The 26,269-nt window shown below is 36.5% G+C and overlaps 1 protein-coding gene across 5 annotated transcripts in view; it reads left to right on the top strand.

Annotated features, from left to right (window-relative positions):
- PTBP2 (polypyrimidine tract binding protein 2) overlaps positions 1 to 26,269 on the top strand; it is a 50,796-nt gene that overhangs the window by 6,481 nt on the left and 18,046 nt on the right. For 4 of the 5 annotated variants that reach the window (XM_035333103.1, XM_035333105.1, XM_035333106.1 and 1 more), the window contains exons 3-7: positions 7,591 to 7,666; positions 20,024 to 20,196; positions 20,517 to 20,660; positions 23,107 to 23,271; positions 23,348 to 23,458. In XM_035333103.1, the coding sequence (XP_035188994.1) occupies positions 7,591 to 7,666; positions 20,024 to 20,196; positions 20,517 to 20,660; positions 23,107 to 23,271; positions 23,348 to 23,458 (669 nt within the window). The remainder of the gene's footprint in view (positions 1 to 7,590; positions 7,667 to 20,023; positions 20,197 to 20,516; positions 20,661 to 23,106; positions 23,272 to 23,347; positions 23,459 to 26,269) is intronic. The other variant, XM_035333108.1, reaches the window with a different exon arrangement.

Below are 26,269 nucleotides of genomic sequence, written 5' to 3' on the forward strand. Positions count from 1 at the left end.
ATAAGAGGAACGGAATTATAGTATAAGAAATTGTTTGATTCACTCATACAGACAAATGCCATGTAATGGTCTGTTTTACTGGTTTTAAAAAATGAGAGTACTTCTTATACTGTTGGTATTTGAATACTGTTGACATATTTAGTATAATTTGGCTACTCGCAGGTTAGACGAAGATTCTACTAAGGGCAGCGGTATGAGAAAAATGGGTTACTTGCTTATCAATTGGAGAGACTGTCTTTTGTGTTAGCTGGGATAATGCTGATAATCAACTTTTGTGTCCAGTAATACTCTGCTTTCTGCTGTTGCTACAACTACAACGTGCAGAACATTCTAACCGTGCAGGAAGAATGAAGTGTGATGAAGTTCAGAAGTTTAGAACTGGCATCTGGGTTTGTTTCTTCAGCAGGACTATGGGGAGTATGTCCTTGGTGACAAAAACACAACTTGTTGCACTGAAAGACACCTGCTTTATTCTCAACAGGCATTAAAATTGACCCTGTTGAAGGTAACTTTCATATTTATTCTCAGGATACTCAACTCCAGTGCTTTTCTTTGTAACTTTGATATATTTTTTTCCTTTGTGTCCATCCGTTCTGTTTCTTTAAGTTGAAAAACAAGGGGAACTGAAAATGGAGAGAAGAAAAATGTTGAAAGTTAGTTTGTGCTGCATAGCAAGTAGGCATGAATGTTTTGAAAACTTATGGGAAGTTTTGATGTCTATTGATAACTGAAGTCACCTATTTGCCTTTTGTAACAGAGCACCTTGCATCTTAATTGAGGGGGTTATAAGAAGAGAAATGTGATCATTTGCACAGACTGAAAAAGGCAACCAGTATCATTGTGAAAATACCGTTCTCATTTCTGAGAGCTTTGGGGCCACAAGCTAGCAAAGTTTCTTTCCTTTTTTTTTTTTTTTTCCTGCCACTGATTTTTCAGGCACAGATGTTTGGATGACCTGTCTTGGGAACAACCTGTTTGAAGCTAACGTGATGAGTTAGGTGGTCTTAGTGCATTGGAACAAACCTGGTATACTTGCATAAATGCTTGTGGCAATGTATTATCGAGGAGGGATGAATTGCCAGGGCTGGGGAGAAGGTAGGGCTATTGCTTTTGGTGGTAGTGTTGGTTCCAATGTTTTCGCAAGCTGTTCAGAAGACTGTTTCATTTAAGGTTGTGTGATGCGTTGTTTCTGTTTGCTTGCTTTTATACTGCAAGTACAGAGAGCTATTCTTAGTTTTTCCTGAAATCAGGTTTTCTATGAATACCTAACTTGATCATTGTATTAAAGGCTGGACTTAATTATTGCAGAATAGCAGTCAGTCAAGCAGAAAAAGCCTTTCTCATGGATCTTTTTTGAGATGTAGCAACTGTTACAGAAGGACTAACTCTGTGCTTGTAGATGCCCTCATTCTCTAACCAAAAAGCCAAGAACACATCCAAACAGTATCTGTAGTGAGTTACTCTTGCCTCTTCCAGTTTACTACAGTTACGTACAGTAGCTTCAGAATAAGTATTTCTGTGCTGGTAAAAGCAAACAAGGAAGTCTGAAGTGCTGGAATAGATGATGTACTTCATCCTGGATGTTTGAAGTATTGTCTGGTCTTGGACTTTTGCCTGCAGTCTTTCATTGCAATGTAAAATCTGGAGGTTCAAAAATGAGGCAGGGTGGCATGGTTTAAATGGAGATCTGGTTCTTAACTTCTCAGCTTTTTGGTCCAATACAGTCTGTGTTGATCTCCAGATGCTTTGAGAAATTTGGCTTTCTCACATTGTTTCAGTTGAGAATTTGGAGTCCTTTCAGAGGAATTGAGGCTTGTCTCATTTCAGTTGTAAAGACTTTTAATTTTGTGCTCTCCATTTCTGCAAATTTGGTGGCATATACCTGGCTTACAGTTGCAAGGAAAAAAAAGCTTCTAGATCAATCCTTACTGGAAAAAGTATGAGTGTACAAATATTGAAGTTACTGTTAGGATATGTAAATGATATATGGTTAGCTGGGGATGGCATGAAAAAGTTGAAGTGGGGGGAAAAGAATATAGGGGAAAAGTATGGAAAGTATGAAAAGTATGTAATTGGGTTATTAAGCACTCATGGAGTTCATGGCTTTTGTAGTCTTTGTTAATAGTAACAAAAAATAAAAAAGTAGACATACTCCTTGTATGTACGGTTCTGATGTAGTGTTAATAAGCTTAGAGTTGAAATTGCACGCTTAATTCAAACAAAACTACAAACCTGCACCAAATTTCTTTTGGGTTGTACTTAGCTCATCCTGTCCCAAATTAATCTTATGCAATGCTGTATGTACAAGAGGTGTAGCAGTAGAGCAATGTTTCATTAAAAATGTATCCAGTAACAATAAGGCATTCATTAAATTCTGATCCACTGCAGGTAAACAGAGCAAAGTTTGTAAACACTGTCCTTGGGGGTTTAAAGTATATTGTTGTTTCAACAGGCAGTCCCCAAAGTTAGTTCAGATTGGGTTTACACGTGTGAATCTGTTGGAGAGGAGTGTTCAGTATCTAGGCTGGAATTCTCAGATGCTCTTACTCATCTCCCATACTGCTGAGTTTCTGGCTTTTGCTTTTAAACTGTTCCCAGATGTTGTTAGAAATGAAGTGGTTTACAGTGCTGTTAGAACTCTTTAAATCGTGAGATCTGTCTCCTGGCTTGTCATACCCCTTGGGAAATTCATGACTGTAGGCTGAGAATGACTGTGGTAAACACGCGGTGCAGCTGAAGTTCTCCTTTTCTCTTTCATCTGGGGGAGGTGAGGGGAGGGAGGGAAGTGGTGGAGGGGAAAAGCATCCTGCTCTTGTGAGAAGTCTGTAGTATCTGCAAATTGTATGCCACGAGTCAGGATTTGTCGAGAGTGGCTTTTGTTCTCTTTTGTAGCTTTTCTACCGGGACTTCAAGAAATGATTGTAGATGATGCTGTTGACTTTGTAACAAAGTGCAGTTTTGTTCATTTGTTTTCTTTTTCTAGTAGCATCAGTGCAGTGTTTTTGTAGAAGAAGCTTGCACACACACGCTTCTGATAAACATCCAGTAACGTAGTTTGTCATGTTAGGTGCGGCTGTAACTTCTCATCAGTCTTCATGGCCTTGAACTATTGGACAAAGCTGATAATATTTCTCTTCTATAAACAGGTGTCAAAATACTTTGATGCTTGGAAGACCAAACCTCTTCAGTAGCTCTCTAGCTTAAATTTACAATTTTCAGGGGGAGGGAGGTGGAGGTTGGTTATGTTTTTGGGAGGAGGGTTGGATGTAATAAGGTCTGGAGAACGTTCAAATTATTTGAAGTCCTATCTAGAATGTGAGGAAAATTCTTAACTAAATTCTAAAGAGTATTTTTTCTTTTTTTTTTTTTTTTGATTAGTCTGGAAGGATGGTATAACGACTTCCTGAAATTACATAGGTACTTAATATAACGTGATAGTTTGAAGCTTTACAATAATCTGTTATGGGGTGCAAGGAAATCTGAAATGCAGCTACATAAATTCAGCTTAAGTAGTGAGGGACTCTGAGTTAACTGTGCCAGTTCAAACAAGGAGCTAGGAGATTAATTTGCTAAGCTAGTTGCTTTTTCTTTCTCTTTGTATAATTGTTTGGTGTTTTTTTTTGAATTGTGGAAGAGCCAAAATATATCCAACAACTTATTTACAGAAATTAACTGAAATACTGAAATAATATCTTCAGTTTGCAATACCCCAAATAGTTTTAGTTTATATTTGAAGCTTCTCTGAAATACCTATTCAGAAGCTGAGTTGATAACTGTTTCATCTCTTGCTGAGAGTGATCCTATATGTCAGTTCTGAGTATTTTCAGTGGTTGGTTCAAACCATAGCTTAACATTCTGTTTCTGCACCGTGGAAGGAAATACTGTGTCATTGGGGCCAGGCTGTGCTAACATGGCCTTCATTGAGAAGGCAGTATTGACTACAAGAAATACAAGTTTTACCCCCTGTAAGAACCTAATCTGGCAATTCCTTGATTTACTCTGTCCTAGTAGTTTGGCAGGTGTTGGATTCGTGAACAGATGTTCTGGATATCTGTGTTACAGACCGTGTTTTAGCTTTTATGCAAGATTAATGTTGTTCTTGACATTGACAGGAATACGGCAGTGAAAACTTCTGCTGTTGAGGACTAGCTGTCGGAAGATGGCCTATTAATAGTACAATAGCAGTTTGTACTTCTTATTTTGTCCTTTCAATTCTCTTTCCTTCATGCTAAAATGGGTATTCGCTTAGTCTCTAGCACATTGCTGTTACTGGAAGTTTCCTTTGCAGTCTGTGATTGGGAAAAAAATGTGGTGGCTTTTGTTTGGTGCTTTTTTAAAAAGAATTATTTTTAAACTTAAATTTAACCTTTTCTGTGACCTTTGTGTTTGTGATATTCGGTCTTGTTCTGCGGTCTCAGAAGTTGCTTGATTCACATGCAGCAATTCGCATAGATAGAGAAAAGCATGAAGTGAACGTTGCTCTTGAATCTTCCATTCTTTATTGAATCTGACTCTGTGTTCCTCAAAGATTTGAGCTTGGTTTCCTTGTTTCTGAAACATTCAATAGAATTGAGCTAAACCAATTGGAAGGTTTCTTCCCTTTGGATGATTGGAGTAATGGAAGTGATGTGCTTAAGACTGAGTCCAAGATGATTAGAAAATGGGTTGTTAATTTGGAAATCAGGTGTGAGATAGCGATGAGCAACTTTGTCAAGGTGCAAGTTGGTTTTGGCTTATACCCCTCTAAAAGAAAATGCACACACAAAATGTCATATGCCCAAACCCCCAAATTGAATGAAATCTTACCTCTGCTGAACGGTTGTAAGGAAAACAATTATTTTTCTCTCTGCTATAATTTTGGGGACGCTTGTGTCACATTGCAGTGCCAGTCTGTACACTGCCTTACTTGAAATGCTTACTTGAAATGTTAAACAACTGTCATCTTAAGAAACCCTTCTGAAGTAAGTAACAATTGCCGGCCAGTTAACTGCTTTTGATTTTATAATTTGATCACTGTTTCCACGTACATCGTGAGTCTTCTGCTGCATAGCTGGTTTTGAAGTTACGTGCTTCAATGATGTTCAGGGCTGTGTAGGCTGCTTAAGAACCACCAAGGAGAAATACCTACGTACGTACAGTCAGGTGGTCTGCTCACCTCCTGAGGCATCTTTGTCTCTTACCAAAGCTAGACAAGTATTCATGGGGGTTAACTTGCATAGATTTGCCACACACCTGTGATGTCTTGGTGAATGCTGATTTATAAGAACAAAACAAATGCTATTTATCCTTGATATGTGCTAGCATAGGAAGCTTGCATTTAGTTGTTCTCCAGAAGCAAAATTTTTAACTTTTTCAAGTGCAATGACAAAATCTTGTAATGTGAAAAAGGTTTCAAAATGAAAACTCTTTTCATTGCTCATGAAAGCAAATGATTGAATAACTATTGAGTCTTTAGCTTTTTGTTCATTTTGGATTTTTCTCTGCTGTGGGTTAAGAAATGACTAGGTTTTAAGAGCCTGATTTATTAGGAGGCAGAAGTTCATGTAACCTCTCTTACATGCCGCTAGTCAGGAGTTGCTCATTTAGCTAACTTCCTGAAACTGAAGACAATTCAGATAAATTTGAGATTTTAGAATTGTGAAATTCCTACAGGCTTTGGGGAGAACATTCACTCATTGGTACTGGGGGGTTTCAGTTGTTTCTGTAGCACCAGTTGCAAATTAATGCATGGCATATTAAGGAAAACCAAAACTGCCACAGAACTATTTTAGTATGCCTGACTTTGAAGGGATTCAAGTCTGACGCTGTTTCTGCCTGTTGAGTTGTCCAGGCTACTGATGAGGGCTCCCAGGGAAGGCCGGGCGCATGGCTGTGAGCAGAAATAACTGCAGCATTACTGTTAGGGATCTTGAACTCTGAGGCGTTCTAACCATGCAAATACTGTCAGAAAACCGACCACTAAAGAGAGAAGGAATGCCTCTGTGGCCATTTATGGGGAGAGCCTGTGTTAGTTTGTGGCATTAACAATAGAGAGCTATATAGGCTGAGTAATGCAGACTTTCCATAACTTCTCAAACTTATTTCTCAGTTATGTCCAACTAAATTTTTCTTTACTTATAGCTCATTGGAGATCTATCTTTGCATTGAGAGTGAGAAGACTTCTTGGTATTAGCCATTACTTACTTTTAAAGGAAATCTGTTGTTGACTTGATGGGCACAGCTTTGTTGGTTGCTAAGAGTATTCCATAAAGTGTATAAAGATTCTTCAGAGCTGACATTGGAAACTAAGTAGACTTTAATGGCTTTGTGTGCATATGCTTATGTACTATTTTTAAGAACTTCTGGATATCAGGTATGGATTAAACAAACTTTCACATGTCACTTTTTGTCTATATGCATACAGTACGCTGTGATGCAGTGTTGAAGGTTTGCTTTTATGCTTCTTGCAACCACGCTGCAATGAAAGGTGATATCCTCAGCTTAATTTAGCAAGTAGTTTTGAGGTACCATGTAAGATGTTTCACTGACTACCCTGGAGACTCTATCACAGTGTCCATAACAGAGTGAAAAGCCTTTACTTTATGAAGAAGATGGGCTGTAACTGACTTCTTTCCTCTTCTCCATTTTAGTCGTTACCTGGTTTAGTGTTGAGGCTGCTGGGGAAACACTCTTGAAGTAGGGAAAGATCTAATTAAAAAAAAAAAAAACAAAAAAACTTTAAATGTCTGGTCAATTCCTTTTTAGAAAGTTTTTGCTTCATTAAGTGAACAAAGAGAAATATTTTAATGGCTTTTCAAGAGATGAAGACTTTTTGGAGTGGGGAAAGAAGAAGAAAAAAGGAGGGAAAACAATAGGAAGGAAAAGAAGCAAAAGTCTCTTCAGCTGTGTCAAGTGCTCATCTTCAATATGATTTGAGAGATTATCTTTTAAGTTTTCAGTTTAAATGCTACTCTGATTTTTTTTTTCAGCCTACTTCCGAATAGTCTTCAAAAAGACTGTTTACTTCATATTTGTCATGTTTTAAGAATTACAGTGAAGATGCAACTCCCTGCCCTGAGCTGTGATTTGCAGGACAAATGGATGTCCCCAGACTGAAAAGCAATAATATCCCCTGAAGACAAGTCTTCTTTTCAAATAGGGGTGTTAGAATTGTTCTAAACTCAATATTTCTGTCTATATATTTCCCTTGTAGTTTCAGTTGGATATAATATTTTAACTTTACATACAAAAGATCAAAATATTAAATATATTATGGGAATACAGTAAACAATTATAATATTTTAATTTGAAATGCTGAACAAAGTTACTGCTCAGCACTTCTATCTCAAGGTGGCTGTGTTTCAGTGGCGGGTGAAACAACTGCTTCAGCTGCTCTCGTTGCGAAGATTGCCATGTAAATATACTGCTTTACGTAGATTTCAAGTTGTTACACTTATCTGAAAAGACAAAGTGTGCCAAATCTGAATAGGTTTGGTTATGCTTGCTTAAGTTCTTCTAAAGGTTTTCCCTGTCAAACTGACATTTTTAATATCATCTTTAAAAATCACAAAATAGAGGAAAAAAAATCTCTTACTGTCTCTTTCTTTTTAGAGAGGATCTGACGAACTTCTTTCAGGCAGTGTACTCAATAGCCCGAACTCTAACATGAGCAGCATGGTAGTTACTGGTAAGTGATGCCCTTTCAAAGGAGAAATCTATCATTTATACTTGGACTCATTTCCTATTTACAAGGGGAGAACACTGAAACAAGATTCCATTGTGCTATAGAGGGATAAACTGTTGGCATGCATCAGACTGTAGTGACCTTGTATATACTCACATACCTCAGGTATCTGAGAATAATAATCCTGTAAAACAAAAAGCAACTTTCGGATGTCTGTACAGCAAATTGTTGGTGGGTAACAGGATGAAAAATCACACTTGTCTTGTACTGCTGCCTTCAAAGTAAGGAATAAGAGCTACCAACTGAAGGTAAACAGCTAATAACTTCTATGACATCTGCTTTTTCACACATAGCCATCTGCGAGTCTGAGTATTATGGAGAAGAATGCTGCCCCATAATCCGTAATAGAGTATGGCTTTGGGAAAAGAGAACTTGGTGTGGTCCCATGTAGACTGCTAAAGCAGTAAACTTCACTTTGCTACTGCAGTCTGAGATGACAATGTTACAATCTCAGAATGACAGTGCAAAGTGAGTGTAGTTATTCTTTAGTCACATTTATGGTGTTACTCTGTAGAATGTTTTCATGAATTGGCACATAATAAAATGTCTTTTATTGCAGTATATGCTCTTGAGTGTTGAACTTGCATTGAGTTCTATCAGAGGGGCTCACCACAGAGTTGTGCATTTTCTTTTTCTCCAAGAACACATGTATTTTTTAGTTTCTTCAGAGATGTAGAGGAAGTAGTTCCTGGTATCAGTGTTGGTGGGCCTCCCAGATAGTTGCCTGATTCACTGTTTTAATGTGCCTGATAGTTTCCCCCTCTCACATTGTGTTGAGCAGGACAGTTGCTCATATTAGTAGCAGATCACTTCCTTTCCTTTTAACCTAGCAGACTGGGCTTCACCATGCAGTTTCACGTTACACTTGCTGTGCTGTGATGGCAGCTGCTGCCAGAGTGGGCAGTTCTGTGCTTTTTCTTCCTATATCCCTAGCACAAGCAGGAAAAAACGCACAACTGGTCATGTTTCTGCTCAACACAATGTTGGAGTATTCATACACTTGCAAGGTGAGCTAATGCAGCACTGAACTGTGCCACTGAGAAGTGCAGCTTTCCAGCATACTAACCAGGCATGCAGCTGTGCCATCGCTAGATCTGGTGCGGGGTGGGGTGGCAGAAGAGAGTAGTACTGTCTCTGATTTACCTAATGAGAGGTGGGGAGATGAGACTTCTTTAGCATAGATCAAAAAGAAGTGTAGCGTACTTGTAGCCATTTTAGAACCCCTGGAACAGTCATTTATCTCTCTCTCTGCTTTTCTTGCTTTCTTCTGGTTCTGAAAGAGATGCATCTTCTCATTTTCTTGATGTCCTATGCAGTCCAACTTAATGCTGCTTCAGCGCTATACTTCCCTTTTAATTCTAGTTTCTCATTTAAGGAGTTTGAGTTGGGGGGGAGGTTGGGCCTTGAGCTTTGGACAGGGTGTCACTGTTACCAGGACAAACCAGTTTTTCCTGAATGTTTTCAAATTTTCCTTATATTTTCAGAGAAAATTTTACTTCAGGAAAACCAAATGGAAGTTATCAAAGGGAAAAAGCTAAAAGGGAAGGGAGAAAAAAAAAACAACAAAAAAAAACAAAAAAACAAACAAACAACAAAAAAAAAACACTATTATAGGCTTGAGTTACAGAAAAGTTACAGAAGCTTTTCTAAGAAGTCTTGAAACTTTTTGAGAAAAACGAAATTTCTGTTTAAAGCTCTTCAAATAGAAGAGTCCATTATGTATACTGAGGAGTTTGTATCTAACACATGCAAATTCTCCCACCACCCTCCACAAACCACTAAAGATTTGGGAGGCAGTTTTCAGATGAACTGATCCTTATGTTTTTTTATTCAAGGGAGACCTCTCGATATGTTTCTAGGCATCCAGAACTGTATGTGGTTTCAGAGGAAAGATCTCATTAACAATCAGCAGTGGCCTGAGATATGCTCCTGTAGTATCAGGGAGGTTGCCTGTTGCAGTTTTCATACTAACTGTAATATATAAAGGAGGTTGGTGTGGAAAAATAACTCCAAACAAATGAACAAAATACCTAAGGCTGAATGCAGTATCATAGTTCAATCCATTTCCTCCAGATATCAGTGGGAAGGGGTTAGTGTCATTTGAGGCGTTTTGTTTTTAAGCAGTTTCTTGGGATTGTGTTCAAATTTCTCTACTGCCTGCCTTTGAATAGCATATGAGACCTGTAGAGTATGCTAAATCAACAGTTCAATTCTAAATTCAGTTCTGAATATATGAGCATGTATCTGTCTTGTTTATCAGAAGCCTGGAAGTACTTTTTCCAAACTTGCACAGGTTTCCTTTACAATTGTAAATTGTAGATGCAGAAGTAATTAGGCCTGAAATGGAAACTGGTACGTTAATTTTTCTGTACCTGTCTCCTGAAGCCAAATGAGTTGACGCATTTTTTACATTCAAATTAATGTCCTCCTTTTGCTTAAGTGCTTCTTTTGCTTCAGTGCTGTTAGATTTTTTTCCTGTAGAGGAATTTTAAAACTTCTGCGAAGAGGTTTTTTAGCTGTAGCCCAGCCCTCATAGATTTTCTAGGGTCTGTTCAGAGAATCTGTAGTCATTGCTTCCTTTATGAAGAGCTTAATCGTTTTGTCGAAACTGGCCTATTCTGTACCATTTAGAACTACTTTCTGTTCTTGGAGTTTGGTGTCACAATTTTATGAGACCTGGCCGTTGTTTAATGCACAAAAAACTAAACTGGTTTTGTTCTTGGTATTTTCAGCATATGATCCCGTTATATTTTCTGAACAGATACCTAGGTGAACAGGAAAAAAAAGCCAGTTTGTCTGTGTAATATTCTGAGCCTTAATGGAAAAGTACACAATCCCAAAAACACATTTGCCACCAGCAGTGCCCTAGCAGGCCTAAACTTGGAGCAAAAACTTGACTCCCTCATTTTTTTCAAGCCTGTGCTATAGAAATCTCTTAAAAAAAAAAAAAAATTGCCTGAGGAAGTTTGTTTTTAAAAAACTCTTCATAAGAAAAAAAAAGACCTCTTCATGTAAGCTGATGTTTTCCTTAGAATTGTGGGCTGTGTCTTTAAGGATTCTGTCTCTAGGGGTAAGGTTAAATCTGAGTTTTTTAAAATGATCATCTTAACTTTTTAACGTAGTAACTGTTCTGTGAGGCTTTTTTATTATTATTTCTGGTTTTGGTATTCAACTCTTTCAGGTAGTTTAATGCTTTTAAGAACATTCTTGTGCTAATTATTTTTTAAAGGCACAAAAGTTACATGCTTTCTTTGCCCTTTGGAGAGTCTTACATATGAATCTGCCCCCAATTTCTTGTCAAAGAAATGTGCAACATTTTTGGATAAACGCTTGATTTGCATTCTTACTGATTATTTGCACCACTGGTAGTTTGATAAACAACATAGAATTGAGGAAAATGTCATCATGTTGGACTGCTTAAAGAGATTGATCAAAATACGAGGTTTGTTCCTTGAACAATTTCTAAATGGCTTTGTCAGCAGTATCCATCTTCCAAGACCATATAGATAATGTGGCATACTGCCAAATTTCTTTTAACGTTTAGTACAAGTCAGGTTACTATCTTAAGTACTTTGTGTGTCTTTAGTAAAAGAACTGCCTCAAAAGAGATTTAGACCTGGATATTTGAGGTTGACTGTTATTTTCTTACCACTTACTTCTGAACCCTTGCATCTCCTGTTATTGCTGTTCTAATCCTTACGGAATTTCATTTAAGTTAAACATGTCTAGTAATTACAAAAGATTATTATTTTTTTTTTAGCAGAAGTAGTTTATGAGCAATATAAAAGAAAATTCTTTAGATGTTTTATGGTAGAATCCCATCTCCTAGATCATAATTTGTTGCAAGGTTAGGTAAGGTTTCGGGTCAGCAGATACCTAAGCTTTTTTTCCTCTAGCATGAGGTGACATTGTCTTGAAGGTGTGTAGTCAGAACCACAGGCCTTGCACTACTCTAAGCATTTTCCTTTATCTTTTCTGAAAGTACTCTTGGAGTCCTTTTTTGTTCTCTACCGTAACCATGCTTGGCTCTCAGATTTTTGGAGAGCATAACCTTTTCATAGGAACTGTGAATTCATTTTTTCATGTTTATGCACAGCAGCCAGTGGCAGTTTAGATAATCTGAAACATTATTTGATAGCAGGATTCTGAGAAACAATAGCTGAAGCCAGGCTACATTAAAAAAATAAATTGACTATTAACTCTGTATCCTTCAAATTTAAATCTAAGAAAATAATAATAATAAAAAACCTCTTTTCCTGTTGAACTAGAAAGGGTCTTTCTTTTATGATGGGTTATCTTTATTCCAAGCTTGCTTGAGGTAGAGGGCTGCTTGATGGAAGTTTTAGGAACAGCTCAGTGCATGAAGGTGCTTCTGCCGTGAACTGTGTTGCTAGAATCCATGAGCACAAAAAACCTAAAGGGATATAGATAAAAAGTGAAAGTTGGTGAAACTTTCATGGAAGTTGGCTTATCAAAGACAAAGGATTGAAGCAGAAAAAAATGGCAGATTTTTTCCTATAGTTGTCATAGCTTTTATTGTTTACATTTGTGCATTTTAATCAGCCAAAACATTTCAAAAATCATTTTGCAGCTGGGCTCACTAAACTCCCGGAGCTTTAAATGATACTATTAATCTTGATCTTGTTTTTACTTCATTAGCAGGGAAAGTTAGTGGTGACTTTGACAGGTAATTCATTGTATTAACAGAATACTTGGCACTGAGGCATGCAAGCTAATAATCATGTTTCAAGTGCCCCGTTTAACTTATGGTATAAACATACATGTGCTGTTTTTGATAGCACATTAAGTAAAATTGGTTATTAGTTAACATTAATGATGCCTTAGCATAGGTAATTTACTTCTGAAGTTTGCAAATTGATTACAATTAATAGTAATTGGAAAGATTTGAAGAAGTACAACACATGATTGAAAAGTATCATAACATATTAACAGACTATAATTTACATTTTTCTACAGACTCAGGTGGGCATTTGCATGTGGATAAACAGAGTTTTAATGCTCTGAATCTTTGAACGCTGTCTTTTTGTAAATTAAGAAATTTAAAGACAAAACAACAACAGCAAAGCCATATGACCAATCATGCCAACAAAAACACTTTTGAGGATGGGAGAAATAAAATGTGGCCATTATTGTTAGTTAATTTCTGCCTGCATCACTATGCCACAATTCATTTTTATTCTATTTGTTACACGGCACTCTAGCCATAGTATTTTTTACATATTTTAAGGGCCAAAATTCAGTGCATTAGTTGTGGACTCTGATGTGCAACGCTGAATAGCCGTTATACTGTATTATAACTGTATTATAGTTAGAAAAGTTAAAAAGGGGGTTGAAACAGTTGGCAGCCTGTGTGCAAATGTGCTAGTTCTAATTAAAAGCAGTATAGTTAATCTTTTAATCTGCCTGACCCCAGTTAGTTATCTGAGCTCAAATTCCTGATGGGCAATATTCTGTGTAGTATAAAGTACTTTTATTGCTGTTTGGTCAAGACTGTCCTTTGCACGTGGCCTGTATCCAGAGTAATGATCCATCTGGTGTTACTGATGAATGCTTTGGTTCAAGCAGTAAGAACTCCTCAACATAGCGGTGGCCTAGCAAGACAAGGATCATGGGGTATAACATGCTTTGAAGTACAAAATCTTACAGAATGTGCACCCCTCTCCCTAAAAATCCTCAAAACAACAACAACAAAAAGTCAAAGTAGCATTGAACATGGAATTTGTAATTTAAGAATTAAAAAATGGAAACTTCAGAGAATTCCACGTTCTTCATGATTTTTACCTTGAGTACACAATCTACTTTTTCCCTCTGTTTCCAACATTCTGAATTCCAGATTTTATCTAGAGTTGAACTCCAAGATGTCTTTATGAAAAGTAAAAAGCACTTCAATTTTCCTTGTTCTAGGAACCTGCTGGCCCTTGTGCCAGAGCCTCTCAGTGGATCCAACCAAAGGTCCTTTCTTCCTACCTTATATCTATGATGTTATGCTTAAGAAAATCTCAAATGAAACCACAGCGGTCTCTTTGTTTTACACCCTCACGGGTTGTGGTTTTCTGTGATTTCCTTAGCTGGTTGTTTTAGAGGCAGGTGATTGTTTTCAGTAACTACTGCTATATTTAATGTTCCTGTCTGGTCAGAATCCACAATTCTTAACTAGCTATTTTGTTAATCCCATTGCCATTTTCTTTATTCTGTTGCCTTTTACTTGGTCAAATATTTCCTGTGTGGATATACGCCTGATGCTCTCTCTACTTGTTAACCGTTCAGTTAGGTGAAACAAGAAATATATTTGATATTAGCAACAACAATTAAAACTATTAGTGAGCCTCTTGTTTTTAGTGAATGAAGTGATTGTATTGAAGGATGAAATAAATGTTTCAGGAATGCATAACTGCATTTCTTTTGTAGTTGTTTGGTGGGGTGTACTGACCATTGTGATACAGAGATCAACTTCTGCAGAAATGGTGTTTATCAATTATTTTTTACTATTGCAGATATACAGCAATTTATAGTTAGTGTCCTGTGATGAAGGAGGAAAAAGGTCAAATTTCTTTTAAAGACGTAACAGATGAAAAAAGCTTTCTTTTTTGGTATGCAAAATCTTTGCCGATACCCGCATAGTTGCATTTCTGTATTAAGAGATGGTGTCAATATGAAAGTGTTTTTTTTTTTTTTTTTGAGGAAAGTGCACGAGGAAGAAAAGTATTTACTGCAGTAGTTCTTAATTTATAGAGAAAATATTCATTACAGTTACTGTGAAGGAGAACTATACATCTTAAAATAAAGGGTTTATTTTATATGAAAGGAAAGCTATAACTATTTAACTCTTGTGTTTTGGCCTCAGAACACTTGAGGTTGTACCTTAAGGGGTGGGAAGGGGTGGGGAAGTGGGCAAAGAACAACTTCTTAGGATGAAATCTTCTATTTTAATGTTCCCTAAAATCGTTATCAGCAGGAAGTATGTTATTTACTGTTGTCTAGGAGCTACTCTGAACTTCAGGAGCTGTTTTCCCGCAAAATCTACCTGTGAGCATTGAGGTTTTTATAGATAGAATGCCACAGATTTACCTGTTTTGTGTTTGCTATACTTCATTTTGTTGCTCATATATACAGGTTTTCCTTCCTTTGTTTAATAAGGTAGGAGTTTCTAACTAAAAGGGTCAGGGAATCCAGATTGCTTAGATAATGCCCTTTTACAGGCTTTGTTGACTCTAATACATTCAATTTCAGTGACTCTAGTTTTCTGTGCAGTAGGGATCTGGCTGGTATGTTCACTACGTTTAGACTGCAGGATCCCACTTAAGTGGGAGAATAAGGCTTTTGAATGTTGTTTGTAGACACAAGACTTGGTTTAGAATTAGACAACCGAAGTCACAAGGAAACTGCATTTTTTTCCTCTGCTCGCTGGAGAACCAAAGAGGGCTTGCACCAGTGCAGTAGCTGTTACAGGAAAATAAATAAAAATTGTTCTGTAATTCTGAAACAAATATAATATTCAGGGTTAGATTTCTGTTCAACTGAATGCTTTATCACCACAGAGCCATGGGACTTTACTATACGTTTAAGGCTGTGACTTGGTTGGAAATGGACTAACACTGAATACTGTGTTTTAGTCATAGTGTTCTCACTTAGTTTTTCTCCGCTGTAGACTTTGCAGCAATCTGCTCCAGTGCACCTTTATAGTTGTTAAAAGCTGGGGGGGGAAAGGAGTTTGCATTGATCAGGCTGCTTAAGTCTGGTGAAAGCCAAACTACATGATGAAATAGCTCCTTGCCAATGAGCTTCCAATTTAATAGCAGTTAGTTTCTCAGCAGTAGTTATTAGTTGTCATGTGAGATTTCCCCTCCCAGCATTCCCTTACCCTCCCCAGTTTTCTGCAATTTTGTCCTTTTCCAGGAAGATCTTTCAGGTTGCTTATTGCCGTAGTCCGTTTCTGACACAAGGCAATGTTATTCTTAGTGCCTTGTTCTTTGTTAGAGAAGAGAGTCAGTGCTTTAACTGTAGCTGAACTTACCTTTCAGTGACTCAGAACAGGTTGTGTTCCCATTTTTAAATGCTGTGGCTTTCTGTTCCTAAGCGCAGTGTGATGATGCATCTCCAGCTGAGAAGCATCACATAAAATAGCAAATAAAAGACTACATAAAGTTAGGGAGAGATGTGTCATATGGTGCCAAAAACTTTACTACTTGTCTTAAAAGCCGATTTCATTTGCTTGAAAATATTTTGAAAATTCACATATATGTACATGCATGTTTAATACATGACACTTCATTTCTGCCATGATTGAAATAGAACGTTAGTGCTAGGCTATGCTGGCTGGATACACAAAAACGTAAAAAGTGTTCTGTGCTTCATTCCAGAAAAGCAGTGAAAGCTACTGCTGTGTTCATTTCTTCTGTCTTAAAATCTGGTCTTACATGTTTTAGGGTAAATTCTGTGGCTTCGTTTTGTGAATGTTTTCAGTTCACCTTTCACTCTGCTACTTACTGGGAAGAGCATACCTTACAAACAGCTTTGTCGGGCTTACTTGCCCCACTGCTGAAAGTTTTCTTTGGGCATTTTACACAGCATTGGAGAGGGTTGTTATCAGCAGTCTTTAAATGACCACCCAAGTTTTGTCTTGCATTTTGCAGTGCACAAGCCTGCATATTTTTGTGTATTAATTTATTATATTTATTTACCTTCTATATTAAATATTATATCGCAAGCATTTTCTAGTTTGCCTCTTTTTTATTTTTATTACTAAGTGTTGGATGTAGGTAATTTAAAAAACAAACATAGATATTTGAATCACATTTAGGCTCTAGGCTGCTCTTGAGGAAGAGATATTACATAATACAATATTTTTATTTTACCGTTCTTTAAACCTACTGCAGCAAAAGTTGAAAAACTATAAAATGAAGAAAATCAGAGAGGAAGGCTTATAGATGGCAAAGTAATGTAGTCAGGTATTACAGAAATTATTAAAGGAACTGGAGATGCATTTCCTCACAAATCTATGTGCATGAGCGGTTATATACTAGCCTACGATCCTTTTTTAATACTAACATTTGCGTTAGGCTTTAGGTAATCCTAATGTAGGCCTTAGTTTTAAGGGGAAAGAAAAAAGAGAAAATCAGTTTTAAAAAATCTTGGAACTTATTCTGTGGAAAAAAATGTCAGAGTTCTGTGTTTTCATTTCTTGTTGTTAATGTTCCCATACTTAATTCTTGAAACATGTAACGAGTTCAGGTTACTTAGAAGTTTAAGAATAAAAAGGCATTGGAAATATACTTCCATTATGACTGCAACTCTTCTATTCTTTGCGAGTTTGTAATATGCTGATTGTAGAGAGCGGCAGGCTTAATGTAGTACAGTGTTTTCTTCCAGCTTTCAGTAGAGATGTAAATTAAGACCTAGGCAAGGCTATTGTGTAATGAGCTTCAGGTGAAAAGTAAAAGTACTTCATAAACTTTGGCTGCCTGTGGTTTTTAGGATAACATGCGATGTTGTGCCCTGTCTCAGTTTGAAAGACAGGAATCTGGCTACCTGGAAGACGAGTCTCCCTGCATTTTCAAAATCCGATACAGGTTAGAGCCTTGTACAGGCTAAAAATGGACTTCAAAACCTAGCTCAGTGTGCACTTCTGAAACTTTACTCTTGTGTTTCCTCTAAGTTTGTCCTTCTCTTCTGTGAAGAGAAATGAGATCATACAGTTAACCCCGTAACCACACATATATTGCCTAGATCTTTTTTAAATTCTAGGTGAAATAATTTTTAGATACTGAAAAGGAATAGTTGTTTTCGAGCATGTTAATTTTTGATAGAAATCTTTCTAAAGCCTGAGTAAAACATCGATCTAGAATTCAGCTTTTCCCTTTTTATTCCTTATCCTGTGTATTGGGAGACGAGGGAAGATTTCAAAAAGCTGGGAGTGAATATTTTATTTATATTTGATTTCATGAAACTCCACACTCATGAAAATAAGCAGTAGTCATGGGGTTTGGCAGCACAGCAAAACAAAATATATACTATTGCATGGATTCATCCTCTCCTAGCGTTATTGCCTGCATGCTACTGGCTGAAGTTTCACCAGCTGCAATGTCACAGGGATTTTGTTGTTTCCTAGAATACGTTGGAAAAGGCTTAGAAAGTGTTCAGCAGTGAAAGAATGTTTTAAAAGCTCCATTTTGGGGTATAATTTTTTATCTTCTAAATATATGACCTGATTCTAAGGCATACTGACTACTTGGATTTTTAGTTCTAGATCAATCTAGATTGTAATTTGAGAGAAGCATTAGAAAAGAAAGCTGAAGCAGCAAGAAGTGTTCCAATTAGAAAGAAGTTTAGCTGTTAGAGAAAGATATAAGGAAGTGATAGAAATAATATGTGACGTAGAGATTTTTCTTTTTTTCCAGCACTTCCTGTAGTGGAAGTATGAAGAACGACCCTCTTACTGAAAATGGCAACAGTTGATAGCTTTGGTCAGAGAGCTGGGGTTTGCCAATTTCGTTAGAAGTGGTGAAAAACTAGTTAAATATGTTACCTGGCTGCTTGGATCCAGAACTGGGGCATGGATACTCTACCTTTGCAAAAATATGAGTCCATTCCATTCTGTGTTTTGAATCTTCAGTGAGTTGCCTTAGTGTAGGCAAACTGAGTTAAAAGCTTAAATTCCTAATTATGATTTCGGCATACTCTCAGGAAAAGTTACTGTTCTCAGTACACTCATAAATTAATGAAATATTTTTGTGCAGGTAGACCAGTTTAGGTCTAAGTGACTTTCCTGGATGTAAAATCTGGATTATATGCAGTTACAGCTGAGTGGTAGTTGAGGACTTCTTTATTTTCTTCCCTTTGGAAAATGCTGCCCTCAGCTTTCTCACAAAGGCAAGGCTTTTGGAGAATTTAATGTAAATGCTTACTATTGACACTCCTTCTCCCTCCCTTACTGCATCTGACTTTTTTAGTTAGAAAATAAAATCAAAGTAATTTTGTTCATAATTTTATTTTTTAAATCCTCATTGGTATCTGCCATCAACCATGATTTTGAACCCTAATAATTATATATTTTTTTCTACTAATCACATTTTTTGTTGTTTTTTTTTGAACAGCTCTTCTAAGGTAAAATGAGAGATTGAGTATCTCGCTATCAGCTGCATGTTTTATAGACAGAAATATAAAAAAGGAAGCTTGAACACTTTCCTCATATCTAAACGCATTCTGATTTCTAGCATTAATTAATTCATAGATACCCATGTATCTTAAGACAGTGTTTTTCTTTAGCTTTTATCCCTTTCTGATGTTTGCTCCAGTGACTTATTTATAGGCAGTAGTTTTATTACCTTGTAGCCAAAGTAAATAGTATTTTTGTAGGCTGCTTTTCAAAGCAAAACTTTTATCCAGCTGGCTAGCTCTTTATTTCATATGTTCCAGATTGTTATTTTTTTATTGAATTTTGTTTGAAATCTTTATGAGAATTCTGTGCTACATTCCAAAGTCTCTTCCTGGTGTCTTGTTACAATGACGTTGATTTTTTTCCTCATTTCTGCTAGGCAAAATCTGTATTTTTCTTTTTACTCTCCTCCCTCCCTTAGCAGCATTGTTTTTAATAGCTGGTCTTCCCTTTTCTGTCCACAGTTCATAATGGCCACTTTGTACTTGGCTCTTAAACTACAGGGATGTAAATTTCATCAGACCTCTGTAATGTCAGTCCTCTGTGTCATCACTCTTCTCCAGTGTCATCCTTCTCAGCATTTAATGATTTTTCCTGTATTTGTATCATTAATAAATTTCCTTTGAAACTTTGATCATTTCTTTGTCTGGTTACTTAGTGAAAACAGTCCTTAAAACAATTCTCCTTAAGGAGCATCTTTAGTCACTTTATTCCATTGACATCTTTCTCCTTTCAAAAAAATAAAAATAATCTGGGTGATCTCTTTTTTTTTTTACATATGGTTTTTATTCAAGCCTTTCTGAGGAGTTATTAGTATTCCTACATGGCATTATATGATACTTCACTGAAAGTGAGATAAAAAGGATTTGCTGTGTTTTTTATCTTGCTTAGAAAATAACGTTATCACAGAGCTATTGAGTTAGTCTTGAACAGACTTGAACCATGTAACACTTTTTCATGTTCTTCCAGTTGCCTCTTCAAAATTTGTTCTAAGCCCTTGGTTTTTATTTAGATGAGACTAAGGGGTGGCTCTTTTAAAATTCCCATGTTTATAATGAAAAACATTTTCACAAAACACTAATAATAGTAGTAAGCTCTTCAAATAGTCTGAATATGTCTTTCAGCCAATGGTAATGACAACAAGAAATTCAAAGGTGACGATAAGATGGATGGGGCTCCGTCTCGTGTTCTTCATATCAGAAAATTGCCTGGGGAAGTAACAGAAACAGAAGTCATTGCTTTAGGTTTACCTTTTGGTAAGGTAACCAACATCCTGATGCTGAAAGGGAAAAATCAGGTAATTTGTTGCACCTTTATTTTTAATTTACTCTGCCTTGTAATTCTGTTCAGGAGTGTGGGGTGGTTAACAGCTACATAAAGTAGGAAAGATGGCTGTAGGATAAATACTCAGTTCTGCATCTTCACAGATGAATTTCTGGAATGTAGTAGCTTAACAAATAAAGTTGGCGTGTGGAGAATGAAATCATCTTCTGGAGACTGATATTTGGCAAAATATTTTATCCAACCTCTAAGTGCTGTGTTTTTCTGTGCTTTTAATATAAAGTCTGTCTACTTCGTAAATAATGAGAGATTTACATGTTTGTCTTGGTGTTACAGGCTTTTTTGGAACTCGCTACAGAAGAAGCAGCTATCACTATGGTTAATTACTACTCTGCTGTGACACCTCATCTTCGTAACCAACCGATATATATCCAGTATTCCAATCATAAAGAACTAAAGACTGATAACACACTGAACCAGGTATAGTGTTACGTGCTATTAGAAATATAGGCAGTAGAACATAATTTATGGTGCATAGTCTTGGCTTGTGTAGCATATATTTAAATCATCTACTCTTGTCCGCATGTAAACACTGCTGTTTTACCTATGTTGTTCCACTTTGTGATATTGAAGGGGATTTTGCTTTGTGTGTGATCTTTCCATTAGGATTAATTTTCTTCATGTGTTTTCTTTATGTAAAACAGATTCTGAAGATGCCTCAACTTCATTTTTTTTCATAAAATAAGTTTTCATCTTAGTTTAGAAGCTGTAGGACGACAAAAAAATAACTGATTCCGACAACTGAGATTCTAATGCCTTTTGAATTTCCATAGTGATAATGACTAATACCTACGTTTCAGTGATTGGAATGATCGCTCTAGTAGCACTGGTAACATCAGTTTGTGACCTGCTGTTCCTCAAGAATAACATACTAATGTACAAATGTACTTGATAGTAGAGGGAAAAAAAAGTTTTTGCCTCTGCAGAGCCTATTTTAAAATAGATCCATCATGTCTGGGTGTATTAGGACAGGAAATTTAGCAAAAATAATGCCTTTGCAAAATAGGTTTTCCTAATGTGATGACCCTGTCTTACAAATTATAGGGAAAAAGACATTCATTTACCACAAGTAAAATTACTTTAAGGTTAATTTCTCATATTCCCTTGATGTTACGAAAGATTGTGCAAATACCGAGGTACATTTTCTGTTACTGGTGTACTTTCTTAGATAAGGTATGGAAATAATACAGTTGTAGCTGTTATCTTTAAAGTGATTATTCTGAAATTATTTTTAAAGGCATCTCGGTTCAGATCAATTAATATTGGTTTTCTTGTTGATCACGTCAACGTTCCAGTTCCTTAGAAACTTTTGATAGTTTATCTGTCAAAGGTACTTCTCAAAAATTGGTTTTCCTTTTTTCCAGAATGTCAGTTGCAAAGGAAAATAGTTACCTTTATTTTGAGGAGGAGAAGAATGGTGTCTGGATTCTGTCTGCACGCCAGTTTATACTTATATCACCTTAAGAAGCTCTCTAGTATTGTCTGGCTTCTGTGGTGATTGATGGTGGTTTGTGTACATCCCAGGACCACCTTCACAGCACACGGGATGTAGTGACTTCAGCGGCTGTTATGCCACTGTACCCTTTGATGCCCAGTTTTAACATTCATATTCCTAGGATTTCAGATCTTTCTTTAAACCAGAACTAAAGACTATAAATAGGTACCTGGCAGTAAGTATTCTGTAACTAGCATTTCATGAGTCCTTCTGTAAGCCAGAAGGTGGTTGATTATTCATTTTTCTGTATGGAAAGGTAAAGGTGGTGCAGATATTGCTAGTTTTCTGAACAAAAAGAACTTACCGATATCAAAAGGCATTTTTATAGTGTTAGGTTGATTAATGTTAAATGTAGTTGGGAAAAACAAGATTTACCTCTAGTGTTCACCAGGTCTGTTTTTTTAAACTTTCTTTACTCATTGATTCATTTCGTTTTGGGGAGCGTCATGTACGTTGTGAGACATGAGAACTGGTCGTAGCTCCAATACCACTGAAATAAGCCGTATTTATTAATATGGTGGTTATTATTGGTCATAATTTTGACTTGGAATGCTCGCTTTGTCTCTTCGTTTTGTATTGTTTTGCTTCATAAGACTGCCCTAATGGAAGTATTAACTGGAAATTGTTTTTCCCTGTACTTTATCTTTCTCAGAAAAAAAATATTTAATTATTCTGATGCTTTCAGTTTTGGCAGTAGAGGTAGTTTAATGTAGTAGACGTATGTTTTTACAATCTTGTCGTTAACCTCTGAGTTTCTAAGACCTTGCTTGTGTTTCAAAAGAAAACAAATGGGGAAAACAAAACAAAACACAGCCACAGTTGAAAAGTATTTTTTATTTTTTTTTTCTTAGTAAAGTGTTTTAATATCAGACACCAGGTTGTTTACCCCTCTGTGGATACTACTTCCAGGCACTGTCAGTTCTGTGTATTATTTCCTTGTGTTACAACTGAGAAGTTTGGAAGTGTTTAGTATCCCTTTCTCTCAGAGCCTTCTACTTAATTAGAATGGAATTGAAATGTTAACTGTAAGACAAACTGGAAACACTACAAAAATTGGCTTCTGTAGGCTTTTTTCTATAAAAGAGTCTGGAAGGAGTCTTGACATCCACAAAATCCTCTGTTTTTTGTCCTTATTAGGAGAACAATATGCTCGCTACTGGGAAGATTGATACTTATGCAGTCTGAAGGCTTAATTGATGTTTTCATTTTTTTCACAAAGTTGGACTGCATTCCACTTCTGTTATGTTCTGTGTGTAGCTCTGATTTTTCTGAAGATAACCGTTACGAATATTGCTAACTAATTTCTAGCTATTGTGTTGAAATATTAAATAAGATCTCTTTAAATGTCTTGTGTTGCTTTGTGTCTTAAAGCGGGCCCAAGCTGTTCTTCAGGCAGTGACAGCCGTGCAGGCAACAAATGCTCCCATAAGTGGGACCACTGTGAGTGAGAGTGCAGTGACTCCAGCTCAGAGTCCGGTACTTAGAATAATTATTGACAACATGTACTATCCCGTAACTCTGGATGTTCTTCATCAGGTAAGCCGAATTTTGTTTTAATTTGAGCTGTGTTTGGCAGGAACTTGTGAGTAAAACTTTATGATGTTTTTGACAGATATTCTCTAAATTTGGTGCTGTATTGAAGATAATCACATTCACAAAGAATAACCAGTTTCAAGCTTTACTGCAGTATGGTGATCCAGTGAATGCACAGCAAGCAAAACTAGTAAGTATAGTTCTCTTTTAAGGCTAAGTTACAAAACAGAATTTCACTGTAAGTGCCCAGAAGAGAGTGCCTTCTACTTGGGGGACCAAAGTATGATGCAGCAGTGACACAAGAGAGCAAGATCCTGATTTGAGTTCATAGGAGACTCTCCTGTCCTTGATATGAGAGGCAAGAACCAGTAATTATTTTTATTCATTACAGCAGGAAGAGAGCGTATGGATAAACGATGGCAAAGATCGACTGTCATCTAGACCAGACATTTTGAATTAAGTGAATAAGATTTGCTAACATCTGTGGCAATTGGAAAGGTGAACCAAAGGGGAAGGATAGATATTATTAAAAAAAAATCAAGGGATAAATATGATCAATGTGTATTTACATACATTCTGTGTTTGTGGAAGGCTGATTAAAATTGATGTGTTGGTTAAGTGTTGTATGGTAGCATAGAAAGTGTTTATTACTGATAAGTGACAGAATAGCTGAGAACTTAAGGGGAAAAAGTGAAGGAAAGTGGAGGAAAGAAAAAGCAGGCTTAGGTTTCTGCTCTGCCGTTAAGAATGATGACTACATTGAGATAAAGATGGACGTTAAAAAGTAGAAGATAGTCATTTTTATTTTCATCACCGTATGAAATACTGGGCATTGATTAAAAGAGTATGAGGGGGCCAAAACAGGGAATTGAGGAAAAAAAAAAAAAAAAGCCATCAAAAGGAAAAGTGTAAGTGGTGTTCTTATTCAGAAAAAATAAGTTAGTTGGGGACAAGGAGTTTTTCAACTTGGCTTATGGTGGTGATCTACCTTAAGGCAATCTACCCCTGAAAACCAGTCTGGAAATACTTAAGAACTTGGAATACAGTTAAAATTATTTTCTGAGATGTATAAAACAAAATATTAGATGGTACCTCGGAATAGAGGGAGGTGCAAATATATTACTGTAAAAAATAAAAACTCCCGTGGATGGGATATGCCTTTTAGGTTGTAAGTAGAATTAAAATAGTGATACAGAAACTAGATCTTTAACCTACAATTGCTGCAGGAATTGCTTGTAAGCCGTTTGGGTTCGTATTTGAGGTATATTTTAATCCAAGGCATGTTTTAATCTTGGGTATTTGTTGCGGAGTACTGTAATGTAGTCTTGATTTGTGTTTGCAAAGTTGTTTTTCAGTAGTAGATGTTAATAACTCCTTAAAACAAGTGCACTTTTGAAGTGAAATGTAATATCGAGTGATGCATTTTTTGACTTTTTTTTTTGAGTCTTACATATGTTATCAGAAGATTCAATGGAAAAATGTTGTCTGTGAAATGAACTGTGTATTATATTCCTAGAATTATACTGATAATTTTCAAATCAGTAAAGAAGTTGCAAAATAACAAAGGATGAGGTATGTAAAAGTATGAAAAGAAATAAAGAATCCGGTGCTGTTGCTGACTTCAGACAAACTCATGCTAGCTTGTTCGGACACTGTAGTGGTCAGCTCCTGTGTGAATGACTGAACTTAATTGAGTAACAGTGACTCCTGCATGTGTGGTCATTGTCTGTGTGATCCTGAAGCTGTTGATCCGAAGTAATGAATTGAAACAGGCTTAGGTTTATAGCTTCTCATTTTAAATAGCTTCTAAGTAAATAAAGAATGCTGTGTTTGAAAGAAGGTTTGATTTTTATTTTTTTCTTCACCCTCCTCTCTCCCTGAGATAAATAGAGTAGAATAACTGTTTTTATGGTTGAGTGACTATGGTGTAAAACATGAAGTGTCACCAAAACAAAACTGCCTAAAGGAAAGAAAGTCAGATAATAAGAGAAAACAGTTTAAATACATCTGGAAATAGTAGGAGCAAGCAGATGTGGTGGCAATATTTAAGTTGCATGGAGTTCAAAATTAAAAGCATGGTAAAAGAATAAAGAAGTTTTCGATTTGTTTTCCATCAGTTGTTACTATAGAAGATAATGGGGAAAATTTAATTTTCCACTGGCACTCTTCACAGGAAATCAGAATGTGGCCTTAATAGAAATTGAAGACTTATTAAGGAAGTTAAAGAGCAATTTGAAAAACTCAAGTGATGTAAGTACCAAGGAGAGATGCTATTCATTTGAAGGTTCTGAGAAAATAGTGACACTGACAAGAATGTTCAATATGAAGCCTCTAGCCCTGTGGGACTCCTTTGCTATCTGAATGAGCAAGTAGTGAAAAATTGCATTCCTGCTCCACTTGCTTTGTGAGAAACTCATTTCCTGTAGAAGTAGATTATGGCTACACTGATTCATGTTTCATCACTGCCTTCAGATTGGATCATTATAGTTCATTATATCTGCAACTAAAGGTGAAGATGACAAACTTCAGGTTCTGTACAATTCAGCAGTCTAGCCATGGTTTGGAGAAAGTCCTGAGAACCTGCAGCAGTAGAGCACACTGAACAGTTGTGCTTCTTCCAGTGAAACGAAGTGGTGTTATGGAGATGTCTGTATTCATAAGGAGATTTTCTGTGCATCAGAACCAGCACATTTTCATAGTAAATCATCGTACCCTCAGCAGAACCATCAAACAAATACTGGAATACTGCTAGTGTGGTGTACCATAATGAGATTGGAGTGCCAGTGTTTATATCTGAACAGCTGGCTAATTCAAACTGTTGTCCTTGTGTAAACGAATTAGAAGTATTCTTGCCAAATCTTGGCTATAGACAGTCTTGTCTTCTGCAGGATTAATCAAGACTGTTAAGTATGCTATGCATGACAGTTGTCTTGACCCAAAATGAGTTAAAAATATCACAACTCTGAGAGTTCTTGTTACAGTTGACCATTTGGTCCTTACT

This window comes from Oxyura jamaicensis, chromosome 8 (genome assembly GCF_011077185.1).
Source record: "Oxyura jamaicensis isolate SHBP4307 breed ruddy duck chromosome 8, BPBGC_Ojam_1.0, whole genome shotgun sequence".
NCBI lineage: Eukaryota > Metazoa > Chordata > Aves > Anseriformes > Anatidae > Oxyura > Oxyura jamaicensis.